At 38.2% G+C, this 22,440-nt stretch overlaps 1 protein-coding gene across 1 annotated transcript; it reads left to right on the top strand.

The window, feature by feature from the left end:
* The first annotated feature begins 2,366 nt into the window (after positions 1–2,366).
* LOC109054493 (germ cell-specific gene 1-like protein) lies at positions 2,367–19,210 on the top strand. Its single transcript, XM_042720368.1, has 5 exons — positions 2,367–2,919; positions 6,914–6,961; positions 11,396–11,548; positions 15,891–16,002; positions 18,452–19,210. The coding sequence occupies exons 1-5, from the start codon at positions 2,631–2,633 to the stop codon at positions 18,762–18,764; spliced, it is 915 nt and encodes a 304-aa protein (XP_042576302.1). The 5' UTR covers positions 2,367–2,630; the 3' UTR covers positions 18,765–19,210.
* The last annotated feature ends 3,230 nt before the right edge of the window (positions 19,211–22,440 follow it).

Consider the following 22,440-nt stretch of genomic DNA (forward strand, 5'->3'; position numbering starts at 1 on the left):
TAGCGACATTCATCAGATTATTCTCCTTCAGCGACGAGGATCATCTCTTCGCTGACTCTTCTGCAGGAAGAAGCCATAGAAGAAGCTCCAGCTCTGCTCAGTGCCATGGAAGAAGCTTTTGAGCTAACTCGGGTACATTTACATTGTTTTAATGTTTATTAATGTACATTGTCCCCTTTCAAATAAAGAAATAAATAAAAATAAAAATAAATAAAAAATAAAAATAAAAGCAGTGACTTAAGCATCACTGCAGGCATCTGGCATCCGGATAAGAGCAAATTTCAGCGCACGCCGCTTCAAATGTCGCGCCTCGAGTGTGGAAGACGGTACAGCGAGTGCAACGCATGCCTCGGCTCGCAGATGGCTCGTGCTCATTTTTTCAAAAGATGAGCCTTTACCGTCTACACTCGCGGGTTGCCTTGTTCCATCAAGGCGATCCCCCCGCCAGGCCCTGGAGGACCAGCGCCCCTCTTCAGCTGCGAGCGGGCTGGTCTCATTCAGCGCATTCTGAGGAGGACATCGTCATCGATGACATCACCGCTGACGACTCTGTGTCCTTGGTGGCGTCAGAAACGGAGGAATGGGGTGATTCCGGCAAGAATCCCGAAACACCCCCTCCCCCTCAAGTGCCGAGGCCAAAGCCAGATGCCGACCTAAACTGCATCCTCGCAAAGGCCATGGAGGATCTGGGCCTCGAGTGGTCGGCTCCGGACGAGCCCGCCCATGGCTTATTGGGTGAATGGTTCCTGCCAGAGACCAGCCAGCAATCTTCCCCCCAGCCCCGTTCTTGCCAGCCGTCCATTATGAACTCACCAAGACGTGGCGAGCCCCCTACTCGGCACGGGTGAACCCCTCTACTGCAGCAGCTCTCACCACTGTTGACGGTGCTGACAAAAGGGGGTACACCAAACTTACCCCCCTGGAGGAAGTGATCGCCGCACATGTGTGTCCACCACCTGCCCTCAGCTTAAAGGGCCATGCAGCGCATCCATCTAAGCCCTGCAGGACCACCTCGCCTATCGCCAACAGGGCTTATGCAGCAGCCGGACTGGCCGGTTCGGTGCTGCACACAATGGCGATCCTTCAAGTGTTTCAAGCCAAACTCCTCCGTAGTATGGACGAGTCTGGCCAAGAGCACCAGGAGGCCTTTAATTAAGGAGCTGCGCAAAGCAACAGATCTCGCTCCGTGTGCTACAAAGCCACATTGGTTTGTGCAGCTACACAAACGTGAACAAATCAAACTTCAGCAGAAAGGAAAAAAGAAGTTTTCCCATACATAACGCTTGTTCCCTTATCTCAGGGAACCAAGGTTACATTAAGTAACCAAAGCGTTCTTCTGTCACACTACACAAGGAAGCCAGGAACGATGAGACAAGGAATTCATGAAACGAGAGTCTTTAATAATCCAAATGGGGTTTAAGAGCACATGGAAGACGTTTATAAAGACAGAATAACTGGGAAAACACAGGTGCATGAATAGCTAATTAACAGGGACACGGAACACATGTGGATGTAAAAGGCAACATAACGAGTCCAGGGGCGTTACAATGATGCAGGAGAAGAAAGTTCAACACTATTCAGCAACAACAAAAATCACAAATGTGTCATTTTTGCTTAGTATGACTGAATTGGATCATCGAAGGTCAGTAGCAAAGACACTGTTTAATAAAATGGGATTAAATACATAAATTATATTTGTCTTATTTAACATATTTAATTATTGCAGGTTTGTATAATATTCTGAGTTTGCATTTGAAAGTTTTTATTCGTTTTGAGGAGATGAGTAAACACATGTTCAGGTTTAGTCTAGAGCTACAGAAACATCATGTTCACACAGCACACATAACACCTCTGCAGTTACTCCCGATTTCTCTCAACATGGCAACACGAGAGCCGTCAGTCAAGACATGGGAAACAAAGTATGGCGTTACTTATTTTTAAAAAGTAACTCAGATATTTCCTTCTAATAAAAAGCAATGCGTTACTTTATTAGTTACTTAAGTATAATCTCATTACGTAACCCGCGTTACTTGTAATATAAGACATTTAAGGGTTGGCTACCTGTGCTTGAGCCGCAAAAGAACAACTTTATCTGTGCACCAAAAATTACTAAAATAAGTCCCATAAAAAAGTCGACTGCAAGTCTCTGTATAATTCGCACACTGACGTCACTGACCCATAATTACTTTAACAAAATAGATTCATGATTCCAACAGGTGCCAAAAACAGTTTAACATAAGTCAATATATAGCCTACCAGACAGCAGAGCAAGAATGAAATAAATAATAGGAAAGGGAGACGCGCGCGCAGAGAGAGAGAGAGAGAGAGAGAGAGAGAGAGAGAGAGAGAGAGAGAGAGAGAGAGAGAGAGAGATCAGTTGGCAGTGTGAGTGTCTGTCTCAAAGATGCCTCAGAGATCTTTCGTACTTGAGTCACGTCTGTCTCCACACGAATGGATCCACCTGCGAGCGCCAGAGGAGTGAGGATCGAACCTATCGCTGTCACTTCGGGCCGGTGAGCAGAGGTGAGGTGAGGTGAGCGCAACCGCTGCGCTTTCCTCACACCAATCAAGATTTTTCCGCCCGGTTCGAATGAACTCATTCAAGTGTGCGAGCCACTTCTTATAGGACTATGAAGACCACTCGAAAATGCCGTGCTCTGCTGTCTGTGGGGTTAAATCTTCTGGCACTCTTATTCTCAACGACGGCGTTCATCACGACCTACTGGTGCGAAGGGACTCAGAGGGTCCCCAAACCCAACTGCAGTAAGGAAAGACGGCATAATTGTATTGACTATGGGGTGAACGAGACAGACCCGACTAAAGTTCACTATAGCTGGGAAACGGGTGACGACCGATTTCTCTTCAGGCATTTTCACACGGGGATCTGGTACTCGTGTGAGGAGAATATCCATGGAGGAGGTGAGGGTCCGTTAAGTCATTTAGATTTCAAATTTCAAAAAGCGTGTCCTAAGGGCTGCTTATGTCTAAACCTTTTGACAAAATATATAATATTCCCATATTTGTCTTCTAAGCCTTAAAGTACTTTGAAATGTATCCCTAAACCCCCTTTTTTAATGTACATTTGGAAAACGTATGAAACGTTTGTCACACTTTAGTTTGGGAACCAGTTCTCACAATTCAAGCTCCCAATTTGCTGTTTATTAATAGTTAGTAAATTAGTTGTTAAGTTTAGGTACTGGGTAAAGGAGAAAGAGTTCATGCAGAATAATACATTCATATGTGATTAATAAGTACTAATAAACAGACAATACTCTAGTAATATGCATGCTTATAGCAACTAGTTGATAGAACTGGTCCCTAACCTAAAGTGTTACCGAAACGTTTTAATTTTTACATGTACAGTAGGCTATAGTAAAAACTTCAGTTCATTGTTTTAGACGTACTGTTTAAGCAAAAGAACCTGGTATCTGTCAATTAACGTCCATTAGCTTTCATTAACATCATCACAAATCAAATTATACTGTATATGATGAAATGAGTGTTCTTGTGCTGGGGAAACTTCAACATGTTATGTGTAAAGCAGTGTGTATGTGTTGCGCAATGGATTGGAGAGAATGATTGTGTGCCAGCAGCTTTGGAAACATCTGTCAGGATTTACGTACTCTCAATGAGTTTTGAGGAACTTGGTAAAGGCGCCATTAGATAACCAAGTTCCCCATGGATCACAATGAAATAAGCAGCTCTTGCATAGCCTCATATTTTTAAAGGATGCCCTCTCTAAAATGTTTTTTAATCAGACAGGTTGGTTTTTCATAAACTCTATGTTAGATCTTCTGGAGTTATTGGTTAGTAAATGCACATCAAGATTATCCTGCAGAAAAGGAATAGAATATGAAAGGAAAATGCGACTGTGTCTTTTGCTTCTTCACATGTTTAATTAAATCGGTTTTCAGAATAATCTCTAAAATTTATGTCCAGAGAGAAAACCAGTGCTTTAATGTCCAAATAAACTACAGTGGAAAAAGAAGTGAAGAAATCTTTACTTGCACAATATAGTATGTATTGTACCATCAGTCATGTGAAAAAAACCCTCTGTTTTCCAAGAGAAAAGTTTTATTTATTTCGTCTCAAGAACATGCTGAAGAATTAGTTTATCTTAAAATGATTTTATTGCTCACAAAAAAATCTTAATCTTTGGGTTTTAGGTCAATGCAAAGCTTGAGAAGAAAAAAGAAGTCAAAGGTCAATTCTGTAGATCATTTCATTATGACAGTGCACTACAAGGTCACCAGATAAATCCAGGAACAGGTTCAAAGCCGTATGTGATCAGATCACTGTTCTCAGACATACTGACATAATGTCTTTAGTACACAGACATAAACAGAAAGTTTATATTGTACTCAATTTAATCCAACAGACTTTGTCTAGGGAGTGGGAGAAGGTCAGTGTGTGTTACGTTGATGAGGATTAAGCTATGTGGCTCGATGAGGTTTTTTTTTATTTTTTCCTTTTTTTTCAGCATTGCTGTTGACACCCTCTTCTATCTAGTGATCAATGGGATTTATGATTAATCTGACAACAGTGTCAGACAAGCTTTGTGCTGAAAACTCATCAGACATCCACACAAGTAGCTCAGCTCAATCTTGGCGTAATGATTTATCGTCATCATTAACAGAATATTCCAAACCAATAACAACCTTACCAGTGCATCAGTAGAAGAAAACATAAAAAGTAAAACAAAAGTCAAGATGGTTTTGACAACTGGTCGGTTGTCAGTTGCTTTTACCAATTCGCTTAACATCTTGGTGATGTTTTGAATCCCTTTCTTGTAAACACAGAAGCAGTTTAACTGCCTTAACTGCAGAGCTATCAATAAAATATTTATAAAGTGACTAAAATGTCCAAGAATTTGACTGATAGTTCCAGCGCTGGAGTGGCAAAGCCAAATTCATAGACGCCATTAAAATATAGAGTGCTAATTAATAAATCATACTTAAAGATCTCTTCTCTTTGGCCATTGCCTGATCATACAGTACTGCATAATAATGCTAATGGCCATCAAATCATCCACTCTCATTACCAATGCAATTACCATCAGCCAGCCTCAGATAGCAGATTAAACACATTAGAGGCCGATCACAAGCCAGGGGGCTTTATTCGTATGGAATATTGGAAGAACAGGAATGGATGATTACAGCTTTTAGATCCATAATGACTGAGTCAGCCCATGTCATTCTGATTCCCACAGCATACGCATTGGAAAATGAATTGCATATTCTTCTCAATATGCATGTGATACGATTGCATCACGTCGTGCATAAGATTAAGTATTTAAATGCTAAAAGCATATAGATTTGTGTAAATTGCACATCGATTTCTCGAGTAAGTCATCTCTGGAAACTTTGAAATGACAGCTTTTCTTTTTAAGATATAAAATAGCTCTATTCAGATCTGTGAGTGAGCAGTTTACAGATAAGTCTGTATCAGAGAAAGGGACTAAAATGTATCATTTTAGACATTCCATGTTATTGATATAAATGAAACGATTTCCACAAGTGCCTCACCTAACTGGTGAAATAAAGCTCACTAGAAATTCAATTACTCATGTTCTTGCATCACCGCTCATTTTTGGAATCGGTTAATGTATTTCTCCCGGTGCAGTGAGATTCCTTATTTAAATTGAGGAGAGGTTACCATGGGCCACTTATCTGCCAGGCAGAAGGATTATACTCCCTCCAGGGACCTTATTTACTGAAGAAAAAAGCTCAAGGGAGATGTAATGAGAAAAGAAGTGCACTAAGAAGGTCCAGAATATGAAATCCAGAATATGACTCCCTGTCATGTTCAATGGCAACCTAATATGTGATCAGTCACACTCTAAACTACTTTCTGTTTGATTCTTTCTTTACTTCTGCTGTCACTACATTGCAGGTCTCAGTAAGGAACCACAAGTGGTATATCCTTTGTTTTGATTTCACTGATTGAACCTTTAAAAGTCTAATTCTTCCCGGCTGTTTGGCGGTGCAATTTATCGGCATTCATTTGAACTGCTTTTGAACTTTAGCCAAGTTTTTAAATGCTACTTTAAATCTTGATTTCCTAAGGTAATAAAACATTGAAAAGCTTGTGGGATCTGTAATGTAGACGATGCCGTACATAAAGTTTGGTTGAGTCTGACAAGCCTGGAATTATGAGTGTTGTGTCTGCAGACTTATGCTTATTGCTAATATATTTATTACATTCTTTGAACTGGGCCACACTGTAAGAGAAATATGAGCCACGCACAGTATAGACACAAAGGAAATGGTTTGAAATGTTTTCTGCGCATGTGTTGCTGTCTTCACATTATCATGCTACTCTGGATCATCTCTCACTATATTTGACCTCTGTCCTTTAAGCAAAGCTTAGCATCTTTCACCCCACCACTGGCAAGATTATTATTAAAACTTGCAGTTGCAGACTGAAGTTTTATGAAGAAATGGCCTTGAGTCTCAAATTATCCTCACCAGTTTCATTAAAAGTCCAATTTGAGAGAATGCACCAAAAACTCTTTATGTTCTAGCCCAGAGACACATAGGACAATGTTAATTACAACAGATATTTTGGTTAGAACACAGACAATTTGTTTACTTGTTTTATCGAGGCAAGTACAGACTCTACACATTTTTATGATTGCTAGTGATTAGTTACAAGAAAAGCATGCTGTATGCTATCAATTTAACAAGCAACGAGTGTGCAAAAAATACATAAAGGTTAACACTAAAAAACACCACAATGTCTTTAGACAAAAACTGAAGTGATGGATTGATCCAAGGGGAAGCTGACTGCTAAAGCTGTCTTATCATTGGAAAACAGCACTGTAAAGATGAAGCTGAGCCCTCTGACTCTCAGTACACAAAAAGAGCTTGTAGAGCACAGATGTTAACTCTTCGGTTGTCTTGTGTCTTTCCAGGTGAGAAATGCAGGAGTTTTATTGATCTGGCCCCGGCATCTGAGAGAGGTGAGTAATGGCTGTCATTAGAGTGCCATTCAGGCTTGCCCGACAGCACACACCGAAACTCACAAATGACGGATCTCTTATGTCCGCCTTGGAGCATCCCTGCTTTATTATTTGATGCATGTTACATATGTGGTACATTAACTGATGTACGCATGTTGGAGTGAATTAGAGTTGTACCCTGTTATAGGACATGCGAACCTACTTAGAACATTTCCTTATACTGTCCCCTTCTCAATTAATTTATTTTCTTCTTTCCATTGTTCTATGAATAAAAAGTGTGTAATAATAATACTGATAAAAGACTCAATGTCACTCTTTAGTAGAAGGTGAGGGTGTTATTTCAGCAGACAGTTTTATGTGGGAGGGGTTCATTTGTATAATCTAACAGATTTCAACATTGTTCTCTATGAAGGTCACATTTAACCTGAGGAAACTTTTTTCATGCTTTTCAAATATGTTTATGTATAATTTATACTATTATTCTTGTCCCAGGCCAAGACCTTTAATTTTAAAGTCTGAAAATCCATTTTAGATAAGGTTTAAACTTGATCTAAAACTAAGAAAAGTCAAAGGAAATATCACTTGTGAATATTACATAAATAGGACATAATTTCCAATCAGGCTAGTAATAAAAAAGTGTGGTAAGGTTATTTTTACAAACATTTAAAAAAAACATACAGAATGCTGATAAACACAATACATAGTTTGATACTGTAAAAATGTAACACAAAATGTGAAACTTGTGTGTCTACTGTTAGCATACAAATTAAACCGTAAAAGTGTGAACATTTACTTTCTAAATGTACACCGGACCTGTAGTTGAAGAAACACCCACAAACAAAAGTAAAAATTTGACTTTCCTTTGAGGTTACGTTTGATAACTTAATGAGTTCCTTTACTAAAAATCATTGTAATGGCATGCTTTATTGTTGATATTTTCTTCGCGGTGGCAAAGCCTTCACAGGGAAAACATCCTTTTGAATATGGATTTTTTTTTTTTCAGTTCAGGGGACTGCTGCATAATACATCTCGCCTTGAACAAATCTGGAGATAATACTCCGCAATCAAAAAAGAAAATGAATTTTGCTTGCAAATTACATCTGCCACAGTTTCAGGGGAGAACATTTGCAAGGCAAACTACACCATCCTCTGTTCTCTTTAGACCCCGGTTTTTATCTTTTAAGTCATGACTGACTCTCAAGGTCTCCAGTGATAATCACATTTGATACAAAGCTGCTGATATTTGTGGAAGAGTGATGGTAGTGCATTTTGATTGAAGTGTTTTCAGATTCACCTCTCTATCTAAGTGTTGTCTTGTACAGAAGCTTGTCAAAAATAGTTTGGGCAAAAATTAGAGTGAGAAATTTGATTTATGACTACCGAATATGCTCAGTTCAGGCCGACAGAAGATATAGTGCTTCTATCTCTATCCTTTCTCAGCGATGCCATAGCTCAGACAATATCAAGCCCTCAAACAGTGCTTTTCTCTTGGACCGCCTCAAGGAGCCCATAAGAAAACTGACACATTGTTTATAGTTGCCTCTGAAAAATGTAGGACGGACTTTCAAAGGTTCCCCATTGTGTTTGAACTCTTGAAGACAAACACTCCTGACATTAATATTGCATAATGCAATCATATTTCAGGTTAAAATGCTTTAATCACTCACCACCTTCATTCCTCTCAAAGTCTGTCATCTTTTATTCAACTTGTGTGAGGGAATGCGTTGAGAAGCCCCAAATGAAGCCAGATTTCACAGTGGATAATGGGTAGCACAGGTGTAGCAGCAGAATAGACTGTAAGGTGAACTCTGAATGGAGAAAGTAAGCAAAATAGTGTTATGTTCTCATACCAAAACAAGCTCTGCTATCTCTTCAGAGGCCTCCTCAGAGGAAGCTCTGGGGCAAATGGGATTTCTGCTAATTAGGAGGAGTTGATTGCTGTTATGGAAACACCCTGGAGTCAGTCTGATGGATACATTTATGTTTCTCTAATCTCTCAAAAATACCTTTATAAATAAAATAAAACAGAGATTAAACAATTTTAAAACACAAGGGCAGCATTGTTTTAAGAGAAAGTCGACTTCTAATAAGTACTTCAACATACAAAGCCCAAATGCTTCTATTTTGCATTTCTCTCTCTCTCTCTCTCTCTCTCTCTCTCTCTCTCTCTCTCTCTCTCATCTCTCTCTCTCTCTCTCTCTCTCTCTCTCTCTCTCTCTCTCTCTCTCTCTCTCATTATTATTATTATTGTAATATACACAACAGTTCAAAAATTTGGGGTCAGTATGTTTTTGTTTTGTTTGTTTGTTTAAAGCAGGGATCTCCAACCCTGCTCCTGGAGAGCTACCGTCCTGCAGACTTCAGCGCCAGCCCTGTTCCAACACACCTGTATGTAATGATCAAGTAGCCCTGAACACCTTGATTAGCTGGTTCAGGTGTGTTTGATCGGTGTTGGAGCTGAAATCTGTAGGACAGTAGCTCTCCAGGAGCAGGGTTGGAGACCACTGGTTTAAAGAAATTCACACTTACATTCAACAAAAATGATTTTCATTTATCAAGAGTTACAGTAAAGACTTTTACATGTTACAAATTTATACAAAAAAAAAATATAAAAAAAAAAATAAAGTTTCAGAAATATTTAGCAGCACAACTGTTCCCAACATTTGTAATAATAAAAAAATACAAATATTGCGCATCAAATCAGCATATTAAAGGGGTCATATGATGCGATTTCTAGTTTTCCTTTCTCTTTGGAGTGTTACAAGCTCTTGGTGCATAAAGAAGATCTGTAAAGTTGCAAAGACTAAAGTCTCAAATCCAAAGAGATATTCTTTATAAAAGTTAAGACTCAAAACACCTCGTTTAATCAAGCTTTTGTTTGTTTATGTAGTGATGTGGGAAGATTTCCATAACACCGCCCAAATGTTCACGCAAAGAGAGAAAGCATAACTTTTATTCTCGCTGTTTCATTGTGAAAGCGAAAATACTTTGTTTGGCCTTACAAAAGTTTCCTCCATAAAATGTTTCCTATATCTCCCCACTAGATGCAACAAATGGCTCGTTTGTAATGGGTTTTATTGGTTTTGTCTCGTCGCGCCGGTGTTCTGACCGGGACACGCATCACAGTATGACAAGGGACGTAACATTTCCATCACACGCTTGAGGCATTAGGTCAATCACAACGCACTGGATAGCTGGCGAATCAGAGCACACCTCGCTTTTCAGACTGATGAGCTTTGTAAAAATCAGAAAGGCGGGGCATAGAGGAGAAACAATGATGTACATTATATGGAAAATAATGTGTTTTTTTTAACCTTAAACTGCATAAACACCTTTCATTACACCAAATACACAAAATAATGTTCTTTTTACCAACATCATATGACCTCTTTAATGATTTCTAAAGGTCACTGAAGACTGGAGTACTGACTGCTGAAAATACACAAAACGACGGGGGAAGTCGTGGCCTAGTGGTTAGAGAGTTTGACTCCTAACTCTAAGGTTGTGGGTTCGAGTCTTGGGCCGGCAATACCACGACTGAGGTGCCCTTGAGCAAGGCACCGAACCCCCAACTGCTCCCCGGGCGCCGCAGCATAAATGGCTACCCACTGCTCCGGGTGTGTGTTCACGGTGTGTGTGTGTTCACTGCTGTGTGTGTGCACTTTGGATGGGTTAAATGCAGAGCACGAATTCAGAGTATGGGTCACCATACTTGGTTGTATGTCACGTCACTTCACTTTTTTTAAAAAAAATTCTAAACTAGAAAACAACAATTTTATATTGCAATAATATTTCACAATATTACTGAATTTTATTTATTTATTTTTTTACTGTTTTTGACCAAATAAATGCAGCCTTGGTGAGCATAAGAGACTTTTTAAATACTGACCTCAAATGTTTAAATGGCATTGAACTCAAGCTGCATGACCTCCACAGGTTTATGTAAAACCTGATGATCACGTTCTCCAGCATGATTTGAGCAGATCCAAAGAGCATCTGGCTATCTGTATAACGAGTCACACAATCAGTTTTACAGATTTGCTTATTTGATTAGTTACCTAGAAATATTTATGAATTTTAAATAATATGATTTCACTGTTTAACATTTTCAAAATCCTTAAACTTTGTTTATTTTCAGGTTTAAATTAATCATTTGTAATGTTCTCCTTCATGGAGCAGTTATTAGAGATGGATGCTCATATCTCTTAGTGACCTTAATGAACTCAAAACACCTATCTGCTCTTTGCCAACTGAACTCAACATAAAGAAGAACTATACAAAAATGTGTCCAAAGCATGTCCATTTATATGCAGGGGCGAGTTGTTAAATTCCCGCTCGAATCTGACTGTGTGAATAAAAGCGACAGAGAGAATTATGGGGCAACAGCAGAGCGCTTTGCTCACCAGTGTGTGTGTGTGTGTGTGTGTATTGCAGGTGTCCTTTGGCTGTCAGTTGTGTCTGAGGTGCTATACATCATGTTGCTGGTCGTTGGCTTCAGTCTGATGTGCCTGGAGCTTTTTCACTCCAGTAACGTGATCGATGGACTCAAACTGAACGCCTTCGCCGCAGTCTTCACTGTGCTGTCAGGTAGGCCTCCACCCTTGTCCCCACCTCACTCTTAGAGAAACTAATTGTGCATAACTTCATTACATTTACCACCCATAAAGACGCCCAACCTGTTCAGTCTCACCACAGTCACAAATAATGGTGACAAAAGAAAGTTTTGGGCTTGTATAATTCATAAAGTATTATTTTTAATCTCTGCAGAACCTCAGCAGTCATTCAGAATTGGTTATTGATTCAGTAATCATGCAAAGAGATCTTTTAAATGTTACCAAAGAAACAAAATACTGTTTCTTGAGACATTTCCTACAATTTTACCTGAGTCGTTTTTAAAATGCCAACACTTCCAGTTATCCAGTACTGTTAAAAAGTTTTGGTCAGTAGGAATGGTTTTTGAAAGAAATAAATAAATACTTGTACTCAGCAAGATCTATCTATCTATCTATCTATCTATCTATCTATCTATCTATCTATCTATCTATCTATCTATCTATGTGTGTCTCTAGAATAATACTTTATGACCAGATTAATCTAAAACATGACCTTGATATTCAAATGTTATTTTTTGTTGATAATGTTTTATTAAGATTCTGTGAAATCTGTTAACTAGTAATTTCGCACTCGAGACACATGAATTGAGAATGAGATGATGTGGAGAAAACAGAGGTCTCCCCGGACTACATTTCTCTCCCTCTACAGTCTAGTGCATCGTGGGTAAACCTCAGCAGTTAGAAAGCCAGAACAGCTGCTGCTTTTTGAATTTCTGATTATTTGATTTGCTGAATACCCAATAGTCTTGTTCATTTGGGGCCTTAATTCTTTTTAATTCCAAGTGTAGCCGAGAGAGAGAGTGAAATCACCCTTCCAGAGATGAGCCTGCGTGTGGTTAGCTGACAGCGGTTAAACACAAGTTAGGATAAACTAAAGGGGCTTTAAACTTTTCAAAAGAAGAAAAAAATTCCCATATATTTCTATATGGAAAACTAATCAAACTACAATGTTTTTGCACAAATTAATCTGTCATGTGGTATCAATTAGCCAGACTAAGCATACCAAAATGGACAGCTGCATGTCATACCCTAAATCATCCTAAAACAGCACAAACAAAACTATGTAAGCTACCAGAAAATATAACTGATGTTATAATAAAAACTAAAAACCAAGTTATATGAATAAATTTCAATTGATTTGAAAAGCATTTTTTGTTGTGGTCAACAGATAAATTAAGTTCCTTAACGTAAATTAGGGAGGAGCGAGCCCATCTAATCTTTCAATTTACAGCCAGAGTACTGTATACAGGTCCTTCTCAAAAAATTACATCTAATCTTTCAATTTACAGCCAGAATTAAAAGTTCATTCATTGCACACCAACTTTTTTCCATCTTTTATGTAATGATGATTTTGGCATAATTGAAAAAACTTTCATAGCATATTTTAGATTCATTGCACACCAACTGAAATCATTTGACATTTGGCTTTTTTCAGGTTTTTATTGTTTCTAATACTGATGATTTGGGCATAATAATATGCGAGCAGCTCATGAAAATGCCTAAAAATTCCTATCTCATACAAAAATTGGCAGGAATATCAGCCTAGAAAAGGTTCTCTACTCAACGAGCTAAATTTTCTTAACTTTTTGTTGGTAAAAGTCATCGAGTAGGCGTCAACTATCATGAATTCACACCTCAAAGACTAATTAACTCTAAACAGGACTGCAAAAGATTATCCCACAACATATTTAATATTCCTGAGGCTTTTCAAAAAAACTCCAGTACCCCAGCCTACAAAAAAAAAAACATTTTTATTGTTATTATTATCATCATTATTATTATTTTATTATTATGATTATTATTATTATTATTAATTACTCAAAACCAGTTACATTTATTGTTACATTTATATTATCAGCTTTTGAATGGGTGTATATGACTTCATAATATTTCACTTGACCATTATAGTTTGAAGTCTTTGGAAAAAGTGTCCAGAAGGCCGTATATGTGCAAACTAGTTACAGTATATACATAAATGACACCCTCAAGCTTCATTCTTTTTTCGAGGAGGGTAAGACACAGAATCTTTTTGGGGTGAAATTTCTCGCGAAGAACAGAATAGTCTCGCTGCGGCTGTTGTGTTGGCCAGAGTGCTGTATCAAGCGGCAGCCTCAGTGGGCATTACAAAGTCTGATTACTTTATCACGAATAGAATATTTGGGAAGGAAAAAAGTGTGGCTAAAAAACGCTGCACACTGAACGAGAAGAGGTGACCGGACCCTGAGGCTGCAGAAGTTTTTTGTTGTTATTGTCTGTATGTCGATTGATGTATTGCACTTATCTGTACGATCAAAACTGAAAGTGTAATTTAAGTTCTTTTAGGGTTATCAGGAGAGAAGGACCGATTCCAGACCTTGGGGGACCTGCGGAAGCAGTGGACTGAGTCTGGAGTAGAAACATCCAGAGACCATTTCCGTGCACAGTGCGTGTGCAGTTTTGAAGCAGAAACAGCGGCAGAAGCGCCTGACCTGGGCTACAGAGAAGCAGCACTGGACTGTGTGCAGGAAATGGGCTAAAGTACTTTTTTCGGATGAAAGCAAATTTTGCATGTCATTCGGAAATCAAGGTGCCAGAGTCTGGAGGAAGACTGGGGAGAAGGAAATGCCAAAATGCCTGAAGTCCATTGTCAAGTACCCACAGTCAGTGATGGGTCTGGGGTCCCATGTCAGCTGCTGGTGTTGGTGCACTGTGTTTTATCAAGGGCAGGGTCAATGCAGCTAGCTATCAGGAGATTTTGGAGCACTTCATGCTTCCATCTGCTGAAAAGCTTTATGGAGATGAAGATTTTGTTTTTCAGCACGACCTGGCACCTGCTCACAGTGCCAAAACCACTGGTAAATGGTTTACTGACCATGGTATTACTGTGCTCAATTGGCCTGCCAACTCTCCTGACCTGAACCCCATAGAGAATCTGTGGGATATTGTGAAGAGAAAGTTGAGAGATGCAAGACCCAACACTCTGGATGAGCTTAAGGCCGCTATCGAAGCATCCTGGGTCTCCATAACACCTCAGCAGTGCCACAGGCTGATTGCCTCCATGCCACGCCGCATTGAAGCAGTCATTTCTACAAAAGGATTCCCGACCAAGTATTGAGTGCATAACTGAACATAATTATTTGAAGGTTGACTTTTTTTGTATTAAAAACACTTTTCTTTTATTGGTCGGATGAAATATGCACATTTTTTGAGATAGGAATTTTGGGTTTTCATGAGCTGTATGCCAAAATCATCAGTATTAAAACAATAAAAGACCTGAAATATTTCAGTTGGTGTGCAATGAATCTAAAATATATGAAAGTTTTAATTTTTATCATTACATTATGGAAAATAATGAACTTTTTCACAATATGCTAATTTTTTGAGAAGGACCTGTATAAGAAAATAATTGACTTTTTAATTATGTGATTTTTTTTTTTGATTGACCTGTATAAGCATGTATACTTTAGTTTTAGGTACCTGTAATCATCCTTTATCAAGTCCCTGGGGGGTATATCATAGCTCGAGTTGAAGCTGCTTCATCGAGCCCCTCATCAGTGGACAGCAAGCCAAATAAGTTTATATGGGCAAACAAACTCGTTAATCTGATGTAAAATCTGGGTTATTATCAGGAAAAAAAAACATTGGAAAAATTAGAGGAAATTGTGGTAAAAGAAAAAAAATAATTATATAACAGAGTGATATATTTGTCAGTAGAGTAACAAGTTGTATTTAAAGTAACATAGGGGAAAAAAAGCATGTTATGCAAGTGAGGATTTACAGTTACATGTTTCATAACAATTGCACCTTATTTATCCCTCAACAGTGGTGTTTTTGAGCTGGCTTGACACTAGATACGCCTGACACACTGAGCCTACTGTATGTGATTGGGAACAGGTTCTACTTGCACATAATGCAAGGATTTTGTCCTGTAATCCAAAGGATCAAAGGTTAATAACAGTGTTTTGTCATAGAGAAAATCTGTAAATCCGTATTGTAAATGTGCTTATATCATCTCCGTGACGTAAATTGTGTACACAGTTCCAGAAATATACAAACACGTCCATAAACCGGTCCTAATTTACTCACCCTCATTCCAAATCCGTGCTGTTTTTCTGTGGAACACAAAAGGGGATTTTTTTTTAAATGTTCACATAGTTCTTTTCCATGCTGGATCATTGAGTCAAAGAATGGGAAGAGATTCATGACTCAATCATTCAGTCTCAGAAGAAAAAATATAAGTCATAGAAATGGTTTTGTCACTATTTACTCCAAACCTCTATCCAGTGAGCAACAACGGTATGAGAAGTTACCCATTGCGTGTCTGGATTCCTCAACAGGTCTTCTGGGAATGGTGGCTCACATGATGTACACGCAAGTTTTCCAGATCACAGTCAGTTTGGGACCAGAGGACTGGAGGCCTCACACATGGGACTATGGCTGGTCTTTCTGGTAAGCTTTCTCTGATATTTCCAATCACATTTGCATCATCAGCCTAAATCTGATGGATATGCAGTGAAATAAAGAAAAAAATAATGCTTATATTCAGGAAGGACATTAAATTCAGACAAATGAGCACTATAAAAGTAATCCATGACTGCTGTATATTGAGTCATTTGAAGTCATATGATAGATTTGAGTGTGGATGTTGAAAATTCACTTTACATTCGCTCTTGCTCAGGCAGTGAGAAGTAGCAACATTTGATTTGTGACTAAACTCTATATATTTTCAAACTCTGAATATTTTCACCCTTAGTAGTTCCTGATCAATAATTCAATGGAATTCTCTAGAGCATTAGCTTCAAGGTGCTTTTACTGTACATCCATCCTGTGTTATATAATTTACCAAGGCAAAGAGGCGAGGCGTTCTCAGAAGTCACAGATGTGCGGTGTCTGGTCCTCATTCTGCCACAAATGAATCTGGCTCTTGCAGACCCTTCTCATTTCAGGTTCATTTTCTCCAATATAAGTGCTCTCTTTCCAACAGAACTGATTAAAAACCTAATTAAACGATTTCCTCAGTTTCTCTGTGTACTCTGAGGTCACGTTGACCATGTATCTGTAAAAAAAAAAAAAAAAAAAAAAAACCTTGTATCATAGCATATTACAATTTTTTTTTTTACATTTTTGAAAGAAGTCTCTACTCACCAAGGCTGCATTTATTTGTTCAAAATAAAGTGTGTGATATGTGATATCAAAATAATTTCTGAACTGTTTATATTTTCTGAAATGCTGCCATTTTTATATAATTAAGAAAGATATTGTAGGTCATATACTTAGATTGCAAAATTGGATACAAAACATTTAGTGCTATCAGTAGACAGTGACTAAGAGTGTCTTTTTGGTGGAAATCCAGTTACTGTCAATATAAAGTTTGAAGTGCTTTTACTGCCTTTATAACAATGTAAAAAGTCTTAAATAGAAACTTTTCCATTGGTGTTTTATGTTGTATGTCAGCTCTACAGTGAATTTTTGGAGTGAGTCTCTGTCATTTAATTTTTTGGGACCATGCCTGTCTGTTAGAGCAGAGAGTGAATGGCTGTACTGGATCTCCCAGCAAATGATTTGTGTTATTTTGGCACTTGGATATAAGATACATGCATTGGGGTTCTGACAGGCATGAAAGTGGTATTTACACTGGCTGAATTACCACAGATGCTTGCCTGGCATCCATTAGTCTAGGCAAAAATTGCTTCATTTGTCCTCTGCCATCTGGCCAATTTCTCGTTTTTTCCCTCTATTTCTGTACTACCTTTACTACCTTACTGAATGGTAAGAATCTGAAAATGAAAGAGTAATTGAAGTTTTTGCTTCAAGGTTTAATTTCCCCAGCTCACAAGAACAAATACTGAACTCTCGTGGTTTTTGATTGGAAACTGCAAGTAATTTGCAGTCTATAAATCACAGACACTTTTTGGTGAATGCAACTTTAATATTCCTGATAAATGAAAATAAAGGGGGGACAAACTGTTTCAGATTATAGATAAAGATTTGAACTGGCAAAAAAAGTTCACAGCAAAAAAAGCAGTTATTTTAGGAAAAAAAAAAAAAACTTAATATTAGTAGTGTCTCATTTTATATAGTGAAATGATGTTAATTTTTAACAATTTTACTAAGAGAATGAATAGTTTTCATTTTTCTTTCTGAAGTGCTTGACTGGGTTTCTGCATTAAACAAAGCTTGTGATTGAGCACATCACTGGGAGCACCTAACAAATTAATCTACAGATTTCTCTTTCAGTGAATTATCAGTTAGGCATATCAACACAAAAAGTGTAATAATTGAACTAATGTAATATTATTTAATTATGTAACAAAGTTAATAAATTTTTTTTTAAAGTATGAATATTTTTATAGCAAATATAAGCCCTACAATTGTTTTGCTTGACCTGCATAGACTTTAACAATGATGACAATAAGTAAACATTAGAGATGAGCTCTTAACATCTACACACAACAAATAACTAACAGTGACAAAAAAAAAAAAACTGCATAAATAAATGCAGCAAACAGCAAAACAATAAGCATGTACAGTTGCACCATGTTTTCATGTTGCAAAGCATTCTGGGAGCTCATAAATTGTTCAGTATGAAATAGTTTGTTCAGACAACTCTTTCAGTCTAGTTGTGACACACATTTAGGGGAATACGGTTGGCCTGACAGGTGTTATACACATTCAGATTTACATTTTAGTATCTGTGCCTCGCAAAAAAAAAAAAAAAAAAAAAAAAAAAATTCAATGGTCTGGATAAAATATACTTGTATTATTTATTTAAAACAGATTTTTTTTTTTTTTTTTTTTTTACATTATCTGACAATGTGCTATCATATCATATCAAAAAAACATGCAAATCAATAGCATGTAAAGTCACCTATATTGTTCATGTGTGTATGTTTTACAGTATGGCCTGGGGCTCATTTACCTGTTGCATGGCTGCCTCCGTCACCACCCTCAACTCCTACACAAAAACGGTGATTGAGTTCCGGCACAAACGGAAGCTCTTTGAGCAAGGCCTGCGTGAAGAACAAACCTTCCTGGATCCAGAGGCCTTCCATTACTTCCGTGACAGGTCCGTCCAGTCCATCTCCAGCTCTATAGATGTTTACCCAAGCCATGGAAGCAGCCATGGTAGCAGTCGCGGGAAAATGCGCTCCCCTCCGGCTCCAGTGGACCAGAGCGACAACACAGAGTCTCTGGGAGAAGAGCAGTGCTGAGAGGACGTGAACTCGGTACTGCACAGGTGGCCTTGCTCAGACTGGACAACTCGGAATACTGATGAACTGGGATGCGAGGGGTTGGAATGTTGAATTCCCTTTTTTGATACGCATTAAGAGGGTAAAAAATGGACATGAGTAACAGTATTGAACGTGGCGTGCAGGTAACAAGCTGAGCCTTAGCGTAGAGAAATCAGTGATTGTAAATAAAATCATGTGGAAAGGGAGCGTTTTTTTTCCCCATCGACAGATAGCTGAGGTCTGCACGGGCAGATGGGAAAACCATACGACTTACACTGCCGTGAAGACTGAGCAGTGCACGCATCAAAGCATCTGTCGGTCCCTCGCCCTGACAGCTAGACATGCTCCTGAGTATTTATCGGTCTTACACTGTGCGTGAAATGCCCTCCTCCCTTGGTGAGATCTGCTTGAATATGCCTTCATGTTACAAACAGCAGAGTAGAGTACCGTTTAAATCCTGCCTTCAGTACTGCTGCAGCTGAGCACAGGAGAAGCACAGCCCATTTCAGTTGCAACATCCACTAGGTATACAAGGTTACTGCCACTTGGATTTTGCCTGTTTCTGTCTATTGTCATGCATTACTGGCTTGATTAGCAGCAGTCAGTGATTGTAAACCCTGACCCCAAATCATCTTTTCTTTTGTAATATTTTGAACATCTTATTAATGTACATACAATGAATGGAATTCTATCTATTAATGAATGTACTAAATTGTATATTTATCTATGTATGCACTATAATCCTGTCTTTTTCATTTGATAAAAGAGGAACAAAATTGTCATCTTGAATTTTTTTTCAAGTTTGTTTTTGGACTAGAAGATATAGGAAATTAAGCACAACAGTTCTTTATTCTTTAGAAACATATATGTATATATTCCACCTTGTATTCCACCTTGGCCATATAATTTAGTTTTTGTGTATCATTTAATTTTTAAGTATAGAAGTGTGCCAAATTAAACCATTTTATACAGTCACACAAAATTAAATGTTACGTTTTGTAAAAAAAGGACATGACAATGTTGCAATGAAAGCCTTATTCATTTTCAACCCAAAAGGTTATCACAACTTTGTATATCCCACAAGTGCCACAGACAGGTAGATAGATCTCACACATCCCTGACTAAAAGAAAACATCCTGCGATTGCTATTATATGGAATGTTATTATTATTTTTTTTTTTTTTTCAGATCTGGAGCTCAATAGCGTGTCTGTGAGCACAGTCCTTCTCAGTGAATCATTTTCTGTGAGTTCAGGATTTATGCTATTCAAGCTATTGAATTACACAGTATTTCCTAGAAGCCATAAAACTGCTTGCTGTAGCAAGCGACTGCATGGTGTAGAACATGCCTTCAGCAGAAGCCCAGATCAAACAGCCAGTCAAATGAAAGGGGATTGATCTTGCAGTGCGAAAGCTAGCAGAAGAAGCTTATGCTAATGTAACACTCTTTAACACTCATGCAATTGTGTGAAATTTTTCAGACAGTGAGCACACTTCCATTCATTTGTGTAATTATGGAGTGGATGTCCATTTTCCCAACTTTATACATTATCAAAACATCTGCAAGCCTATTTTATTTTTTTATTTTTTCATTGCACATTAATGCAATTCCTTATAAAGGTTTTTTTTTTTCAAACCTGTAACTACAGACAGTTACTGTGTCCAAATATACAGTACCATGCTACACATGCAAAAAGCAGTATGCTAGATAGGTAGGACTTGTAAATAATAAGCACTGATACAATCACCAAACAACTTCTGAATGACTCGCTTTAAAATGTTTGGAAAAATACAAAACAGTGCACTGAAATTGCCAATTGATCAAAAATAATGTTTGTAATAACGTTTGCGTGCATCATTCGATACTTAACCTGTACTATTTATTAAAAAATAATACTAAAAACGTGGTAACATTAAATTAATCAAATACTGACAAACCAGAACCAAGAGCCATTTATTCAGAAAATGGACTACATTGGTTGTGCTGTATGTTTATGATTCATTAAGAAGAACTGGCTCATTCCAGCCTTTTGTTCTGGAGTGTATATTCAGTAGCAGTGTTAGTAGATTCAGTAGTGGTGCATCAAGTATTTCAGGAAGCTCCTTGTTGAGTATTTAATTATGGTAGTCCGTTCGCATTGACAGAAGAATGCACATGCAAAAGCCATTAACAGAAATAAACGGGAAGAATGTCTCAAAACAGTAATTATTGTTGCAGTTCTGTTTGGTAGTGGAAATTACACACATACACCTACAGAATGTACTTCACTAACATTTGACCCAACTTCATTAAATTTCCAAAGACTTTACAGATGGCACAACATATTGTTCCATTGTGTGGTCAAACTGTGAGTCTGAATTAGTAAGAGTACAGAGTCAAGCTTCTGCTGTGATTTCTATTACAGTCTCTTCTAGAGTTCCCTACTAAAAAAAGCTCTGTATGTTAATTGAGAACACTTAATGAATGCTTTCTATAATCAATGCATATTCAAGTCACAAATAACATCTTGCTGGTCCATAGTGCCTTTATAAGCACATACATTAGTGAAGTGCTTCCTCTAGTGGGTGAAATCTACAGGGAAGAATCTATAGCGTGTTTTTCAATGCTGGGCCACTGAAGACGTGCCGCACATCTGGAAAAATCGGCTGACATCCATCCTCTTATTCATCCCTCATCCATCAGTTTTTGTTTCGGCTGGATTTTTCTTGCCATCTGCCCCAAGTACAGTGTGATGCATCAGATCCGCCTTTTCTGATTATTTTACATAATATTGCTCTTTAACTAGACCGCTGAACTGTGGGTGACCCTCGTACTATTGGACATAGATTATCAGCACCTTAAGTGAAAAGCAATTACATCTATCTCCATATGGCACAAGGGATTCACAGCAGACCACAGAGAGATCTGAATTAACGCTACACTGCTCTGCCATTGACAGGGGATGCTTCAGTGATGGAAAAGAGCCTCCTTTCACATTCAGTTTTACAAAGTAAACAATACAAAGCTGCTTTCATTATGTTTTACAGGAAGGGTCATGCGGCACAGGCTCAATTTCAGCCCTGGAGATGAAACACAATGAGCTGGCATTTGGGGCAAGAGATAGCGCATAGGGAGAGGAGAAATTCATCACGGTTTGGTGATAAATCAAGGAGAAGCCATCACTAATTAAAGTGCATCAGCAGTGTGTCTCTCGCCTCGTGGCATCGCTTACAGTATTATAACTTTCAGTTCTGCAAATTATGCGCAAAACAAAGAAACTCATTTGTACAGCGAGGATGAAATCAAAACGCTCTAAAATTGGCTTCCTTTTATCCACATACAAAACGACAGACCGCAATTGTTTTCAGAGCATATATTCGCCATTTACATAATGTTTAGTCATGGTAGGTAATGAAATGCAGCTGAAGGAGTTTATGAGGTGCACCTGCTGGGCCGTTTCGAGACGGCTGCTGGATGGGTCATTTGTGTAATTTTCATTAAGCGGACAGAAGCGACTGACATTATTGTCGCCATGATACGACTACATCTGAAGGTTTGACTGGCCTGAGATCCAGCTTTATTTTCCTTTGTAGATGAGAGGAATCTCTCGCACTTCCTGCCCCCGATGTTGCTCAAATAACAGTAATTAAGACATGCAAATTATAATAAATTATGTT

The sequence above is a fragment of the Cyprinus carpio genome, chromosome B3 (assembly GCF_018340385.1).
Source record: "Cyprinus carpio isolate SPL01 chromosome B3, ASM1834038v1, whole genome shotgun sequence".
In the NCBI taxonomy this organism is placed as follows: domain Eukaryota; kingdom Metazoa; phylum Chordata; class Actinopteri; order Cypriniformes; family Cyprinidae; genus Cyprinus; species Cyprinus carpio.